At 34.6% G+C, this 8004-nt stretch overlaps 1 protein-coding gene across 1 annotated transcript; it reads left to right on the forward strand.

Moving 5' to 3' along the window:
• Positions 1-1126: 1126 nt before the first annotated feature.
• LOC114270992 (uncharacterized) lies at positions 1127-6397 on the forward strand. Its single transcript, XM_082876345.1, has 2 exons — positions 1127-3521; positions 5938-6397. The coding sequence occupies exons 1-2, from the start codon at positions 1127-1129 to the stop codon at positions 6318-6320; spliced, it is 2778 nt and encodes a 925-aa protein (XP_082732471.1). The 3' UTR covers positions 6321-6397.
• Positions 6398-8004: the final 1607 nt, after the last annotated feature.

Consider the following 8004-nt stretch of genomic DNA (forward strand, 5'->3'; position numbering starts at 1 on the left):
GAATTGTTCTAGAATTTTCAAACCCAGCTAATATGAGTGTTTGGTTTGAATTTTTTGGATCAAATTTTTTGAAAATTGAATTTTTTATTTTTCGTATTTTTTTATTTTTAGTGAATATTTTTAAAATTTTAAATATTTTTTTTTTACTTTTTTAGATGCACCTTAGATGTATCTAAAAAGTAAAAAATTTGTGAAAAAATATTTTAAAAAATTAATAAATACATAAAAATACAAAAAATATATTGAATTCTCATTTTTTTTTTTTTGTATTTTTGGTATTTAGTGAATTTTTAAAAGATTTTTTTTGCAAAAATTATATTTATATGTATTTATGTTAGGTGTGTCTATAAATTAAAAAAATTACTTAAAATATTTTAAAAATTCAATAAAAACAAAAAAAAAACACGAAAAAAAAAGAAAGTAGAATTTTCTAAAACGTGTTTTTGGAAGACTAAAAACAAGCAAAATAATTTTGCAAGTTCTATTGTCTATATTCCAAACCAATACTACTTAAAGGAATTACACTAGAATTTTCAAACCCAACTAATAATTTTCCAAGTTGTATTATCTATAAATACCTCTCCATGCTCTTGCAGCTCTTCATCCCTCCATCCTATTACTGTCTTTCATAGCTTTCTATTCTATTAATAACAAACAAGCCTACAACGACATTCTTCCCCAATACACTTCCCAACCACTTTCTTTCTTTCCCACTTTTTTTGATTATGCTGCTTTGGCTTCTTCCTTAACTACTGGAAAACAACCAAGTGAAGCCACGGCTCTCTTGACGTGGAAAGCTAGCCTTCACAACCAAACTCAAACTCCCCTGTCCTCCTGGGTTGGAACCAACCATTGCACTTGGCTTGGAATTCGTTGCAACAAGGCCGGTAGAGTTGCCCATATAGACCTTCAGAGTTACGGATTGAAAGGTACTCTTTTTAATCTTAATTTCTCATCCTTTCCTCATCTCCTCACCCTTGAACTTTTTAACAACTCACTTTACGGGGCCATCCCTCCCCAGATTGGTAGCCTTCGGAGACTCACCTTCCTTAGCTTGGCTCTCAACAATCTCTCTGGAACAATTCCGACCGAAATAGGCCAACTAACTAATCTAAGGATCTTGTACATGAATAGAAACCAAATCGGTGGCTCCATCCCTCAACAAATAGGATTCCTCAACTCTCTCAATGAGCTCAGCTTGTCAACTAACAATCTCATACGTTCAATCCCTTCTTCAATTGGAAACTTAGGCAACTTAACCCTTCTGTACCTTTATGATAACCAACTTTCCGGATCAATCCCTCAAGAAGTTGGGTTGCTGAGGTCTCTCGTTGATCTCGAGCTCTCAAGGAACTATCTCACCGGTTCAATCCCTGCATCTATAGGGAACTTGGGCAACTTAACCACTTTGTACCTTTATGAAAACCAACTTTCCGGATCAATCCCTCAAAAAGTTGGGATGCTAAGGTCTCTCGTTGATTTTGAACTGCAATGGAACAAGCTCACGGGTCCAATCCCTCCATCTATAGGGAACTTGGGCAACTTAACCATTTTGTACCTTCATCACAACCAACTTTCCCGATCAATCCCTCAAGAAGTTGGGATGCTGAGGTCTCTCCTTGATCTCTCTTTCTCCGTGAACAATCTCACAAGTTTAATCCCTGCATCTATGGGAAACTTGACAAAGTTGATTACATTAGGCTTAAATCTAAATTCATTATCAGGCTCCATTCCTTCAGAGATAGGAAATTTAAAACAACTTGGTTATTTGTTATTCGTTGGAAACCAACTCACTGGCTCTATTCCTCCAAGATTGAACAATCTTACATATTTGAAATGGTTTCAGATAGGTCACAACAAGCTCATTGGTCATTTAGCAGAAAACCTATGCTTTAGTGGATTACTTACGAAATTAACTGCATGTGACAACAATCTCACTAGTCCCATCCCCAAAAGCTTGAGAAATTGCTCTAGCTTATACAGAATTTGGCTTCATGGAAACCAACTTTCAGGAAATATATCAGAAGATTTTGGCATATACCCAAGCTTGAATTACATTGATTTGAGTCATAACAATTTTTATGGTGAGCTATTTGAAAACTGGGGAAAATGCCACAATTTAACTAGTCTCCAAATGTCTAACAATAAAATTTCTGGTAAGATACCATCTAATTTAGTAGGGGAAACTCAGCTATCCCTTCTTGATCTCTCTTCAAATCATTTGGATGGAGCGATCCCATTGAAATTAGGAAGGTTGGTTTCACTATACAACCTTAAGCTAGATGATAACTATCTATTAGGCAATATTCCTCCAGAATTCAGTAAGTTGTCCAATTTAGAGGTCCTTAACTTGGCAGTGAATGATCTAAGTGGCTCAATCCCTAGAGCACTAGGAGAGTGCAAGAAACTTTGGAACTTGAATTTGAGCAATAATAGATTTGGGGAAAGCATTCCTATTGAAATAGGCCAGATCAACACTCTTCAAAGTCTTGATCTTGGTAATAACTTGCTAATTGGTAAGATACCACAACAGATTGGAGAATTGCAAAGCTTAGAAACGTTGAATCTCTCCCACAATGAGCTCTTTGGTTCTATACCATCATCTTTCAATAAAATGGAAAGTCTTACTTCCATTGATGTGTCATACAATCAGTTAGAGGGTCCTCTTCCTGACATCAAGGTGTTCCAAGAGGCTCCATTCGAGGCACTCAAAGGTAATAAAGGTTTATGTGGTAATGCTACTGGTCTGAAGGCTTGCTTGACAAAATTGAACAATGGGGATGTTAAAAAAATGGGTAAGAAAGTTATGTTACTAACTGTACTTCTTGTTTTTGGAATTTTGTTTCTTTTGCTAATGGTTCTTGGCATTTTCATGGCTTTTCGTAAGAAAGTGAGGAACACAAAAAACGAGCCATCACGAGTAAACCATGATAATGTTTTTGCAATATGGAGCTATGATGGAAAAATGGTCTATGAAAACATCATTGAAGTCACTGAGAACTTCAGTGCCAAATATTGTGTTGGAGAGGGAGGATATGGTACCGTTTATAGAGCTGACCTACCAAATGGTCAAGTAGTTGCTGTGAAGAAACTTCATGCAACACTTGATGATGACTGGGCTAATCTAAAGGGGTTTAGAAGTGAGATCCGTGCATTTACTGAGATTCGGCATCACAACATTGTAAAGCTGTACGGTTATTGTTCATACCCAAGGCACTCGTTTTTGGTTTATGAGTTCTTGGAAGGGAGAAGCTTGCGAAAGGTACTAAGCACGGACGATGATATAGTAGTCTTTGATTGGATGAAGAGAGTGAACACTGTTAAAGGTGTGGCAAATGCTCTGTCTTATATGCACCATGATTGTTTTCAAACAATCATCCATCGAGATATATCAAGCAAGAATGTTTTGTTTGATTTGGAGCATGTGGCTCACATCTCTGATTTTGGCACAGCTAGATTTATGAATCTCAACTCATCCAATTGGACTTCATTTGCTGGGACCTTTGGTTATGCTGCTCCTGGTATATATTTTTCTATTGCAATGATTTATTTCCAATTAAATTACCCATGTAGTGTTTGTTCATTTTAACTTGCTAATGATGACAAATTGTTAGATTTAAGCTTGTTATTCCAATTTTTTCTAATATGCATACCCTTGAATTCTGATGTATGATGAGCATAGCTATTGAAAAACCATTTTAGATGAAAAATATGCACTGAAGTAAGTAAATAGAGTTGCAGATGTGTTAGCTAATTGGGGTTGTGATAATAATTCTTATTTATCTACTTTTTAAGAGCCTGGTAGATTGGTTAAGCATGTTGTGGCTTTAGACAGGTTGGGTACTTTGTATATATATGTATTCAAGTTTGTTAGCGTTGATTCTTTTTTGGACCAAATTACATTGTATCCCTATACTTTACACCATTTATTACTTTGCCCCTTGACTTTTAAATTATTTCAGTCAGCCCCTAGACTCCAAGCCCAGTTTCAATTGGGCCTAAGCATATAACATTGTCTTACAATGAGATTTTAATAAAAATACAAGTTGATAAGGAATAAAGTGAGATTTTGATAAAAGTGCCGGGGTGCTAATTGTAATTAATTCTATCACATGACTATTCTTTGTTAGTTTTTGAAACAAAGTTATACAAATGGGCCCAATTCCAATTTGACTCGAAGTCTGGAGGGTTGAGTAAAACAAATAAAAGGTCAGAAGGTAAGGTGTGATTAGATGTAAAGCATAAGGATGTAAAGTGTAATTTACCCATTCTTTAGCATGAATATTTTTTTTTTTCTATTGCTTGAGAGATAAGGCTCATTACCCCTCTCGATTTTAGATTATTAATAAATTTCTCCTTATGTCATCAAGATTTACCAAAAAGTAAAAAATAAAAACTCTTTTTTGCAAGACATGGAATATTTTCTCTTTGTTTAACTTTCATTTAAGAAAATGAATATTTCAGCACGATTCTATGTGTTTCCTTTATTTTGGTATTTATGGTTATAGTTGAGACTTTGGCCCGCTCTAATGACCTACCACTTGTGCAGGGATGGATTGAGGGGGTTGGGAGGGCGACCGCCACCCCAAAATTTTGAAATAACTCCTTAGATATAGTGGTATTAGTTATCAATATTTATAAATTATATGGGTTCACCCCTCCAAGATTTTATTGATTTTCTTTAACTCGATTTGCACTGTTAAGTTTCAATCTTACTCTTCTAACTCTAGGTTTCCTTTCTCTCTCTGCCTCTTATTCTTCTTGTTTGTTTCGATTCTTCTCTTTTCTTCTTGTTCTTCTCTTTCCTCAATTTTTTCCTCTATCTTTTTTGTTATTTAAATTCTACCCAAAACTCAATTTCCATTTTCACTTTTTCTTCCTCTTCTCCATCTCTATTTTAAAACAACTTATACTTTCAATTCTTCCTCCTTTTTCTTATTTCTGTATTTAAATTCTATCTTTATTTATTTTGCTTCTTCTTTTTCTTCTTTGACTTAATTACATTCGATGGAAGTCGTACTTGCCAACAAAGAGATCATATTACCATTGAGCATTTTCGAGTTGACATTTTACAATTACATGCAATACTCAATTACAAGAATTAAAAAAACAGATTGATTTTTCAAAATTAAAGATATTTGCAAGCTTGCAAGTAAATTTAATTTACATTTGAAATTCCAGTTAAAAAATTAGACATTCCAATTTCAAAAATTATTAATAATATTTGAGTTGTGCCAAAGTGTTTGTAAAGCAAGAAAATCTATCATTTATCCTCTTGTCAATAGATTGAATCGTCATCTTTTAACTTTACCTATGTCTACCGTGACTACAAAATGCACGTTTTTGTCAGTGAAAATTATCCAAACTAAGCAACACAAGTAGTATTTTTTTCTCCTTGATTAAAAGTTCACCCCCCATGATTAAAATCATGCATCCATCCTTGCACTTGTGAACAGTCCTTCAAAAGCCACTATATATAGTTCATTGCGTCAAAAACTTATATTTCTGCTGTTAACATATGGCAATGAGCAAATTTTCATTAATTCTTTATTTCTCTCAAATTGTTTAGGTTGGTCATCAAATCAGAAAGACTAATAACACTTGAAAGACTTTAGTTAATATTGGTGACTAACAATCCTATTGATGTCTTGAAAATCATGTATGGAAAGGTAGGTAGTTGCTTCAATGAACTAACTATCCTATTTTCAGATATTCATGGTTCTCAGGTTTTCATATCCTGAAATTTCGGCATTGGCATTCATCAAGCATTTATATAATTTCCTTCTTTTGGAACCCTAAACTATTCGCATCATTTATCAAAGAATTCCAAGCAATTTAATCAATGTCTTGAAATGGGCCAGGAGCATTTTTGTTTTCTTGTCCACCCTTTCTTTATTTAACTATTTTCTATTGTTGGGCATTTTTAATTTTGGGCAGAACTTGGTTATACAATGGAAGTGAATGAGAAGTGCGATGTTTATAGTTTTGGGGTGCTAGCACTGGAAGTGATTATGGGGAAGCATCCGGGCGATCTAATCTCCTCTTTATCATCATTCTCGTCCTCATCATCAACATCAACTGCGCAAGGGATATTTTTGAAGGACGTCTTGGACCAACGCCTCCTACCTCCGAGGAATCAAGTGGCAGAGCAAATAGTTGTTGCGAAACTAGCATTTGCATGTCTACACACCACTCCACTATCTCGGCCAACCATGCAACAAGTTGCTACGATACTATCAAAGCAAAGGCCAACACTGCAAAATCAATTCTACACGATTACATTAAGGCAGCTCTTTGACATCAACTGCTCCAGCTCTTGAGTATATATTTTCCCTTTTATTCTTGGATTGCATTATGTTCTTCCTTTCAGTTGTCTTCTTATACCATTCAATTTCACCCTGTTTCCAGTCTATTTTGCTACTCTTTTATACTAACTACCATTTTACAAACTTTTATATGCCTAATTTAAAAGTATCAATCCTCTATAATTTCCATCACAGTTAGAGATAAATAATGTGTCTTGAATTCGGCAGTAGCTCACTTGTTGTATTACATATATCTTGGCTCTCGATCAACAAGTAGGCACTGTGGTCAGTGTAATCCAACCATGAATAATAGAAACACTCGAGGTCTGGCCATCTTGCATGCTATCAAAATGTACGACGTTGTATAATATCCTGTCTTCTTGTTTTTTGTATTTCCAGGTAGCTGGTGAACAAGATTTTCCATGGGAACTTGGCTCCACTATTATTGGACATCTACGACTTTAGTCCTGAGTTCCAAAAGCCAAGAGAACCAAGCATGTTTTTCGAGAAATGCAAGGATTCAACTAAGTCTTCGTTGGGCATCTTAACCAGAGGGCAATCATCTAAGTTTTGGGTGGGTTTGTTTATCCTGTTTTATGTGTTTTGTTTTGATTTTGCTTCTAGCAGGGTCGTGGTGTGGTGTGTTGCTTTCATTTTTTAGGATTCTGTCTCCTATGCTAGACTTAGGTGGTGTTTTTCTTTCGATCTCTCTATTCCTATGGTTCACTTGTGATTGCTTTGTATATGAAATGAAGTTCATGAATCACACCTATGATATTTAACAAGCATTCAAGATTGGAACCAATTTGCATAGGATGGATAATTCCTTGATCATTTCATAAACTCTTTCCTCCTTCCACTCATTCTCTCGAATAAACAAAGAAATGCTAAATCTTTGTAAGTCCTTAAACCTCAAAAGGGGCTTTTAGTTTATAATCTAATCTTCAATTTGCAGCAGTGTAGGCATGGTGCTGGGGCTTGAGCTTTAGCTCTGTTTCCTCTGTTCTGCTTCTTTTTTCTGTAGCCATATTGAAACCTCTCCAATTCTGGTTTTTTGGTTTGTTGTGGGATTGCTCATGATTAATCACGCATAGGATGCCAACATAGTTGGGATGCTATGTTTTTGATAATGATGTAGTGTTTGTTCCCACTTTTTGTAAGTTTCTTGATCTACTTTTGATTAATAAAATCTTTGCTTTTGACTGATCAAAAAAAAAAAAAAAAGAAAAAAGGCTTTGAGTTGCAAAAAAATATCAATTCAAACACATTGTAAAACATCCTCAATATACAAAAACATTTACTAGAAAGTCAATTTCAAGTATCCAAATCATTCCTTCAACATTGATTTTACAAAAGCTTTAAGCCTTTTGCCTGGCCCAATCTCTAGACATCAATCTCAAACATGTGCACAAGTAAAGCTAACACACAAAGCAAACTAATACAAATGAACTCATAACCATTCACATGACCACTTTTGTCAACAAAGAAGTGTTGTTGAATTATTACCAGAAAAATGAGCAAAGTCAAGATATCTTGATTTGCTTAAGAAGTTTATTGTATTTAAGATGAACATTTTAGAAAATATACACAAGCAAATTCTAAATTCACAGACAACATATTAGTAGATCAAATAAAAATCGAAATGTTGTGTTTGGGAAGTGGGCTATTTTAATTGACAATTTGACTTTTTAGCTATTTT

This window comes from Camellia sinensis, chromosome 6 (genome assembly GCF_055761805.1).
Source record: "Camellia sinensis isolate YWXY chromosome 6, ASM5576180v1, whole genome shotgun sequence".
NCBI classification, from domain to species: Eukaryota; Viridiplantae; Streptophyta; class Magnoliopsida; order Ericales; family Theaceae; genus Camellia; species Camellia sinensis.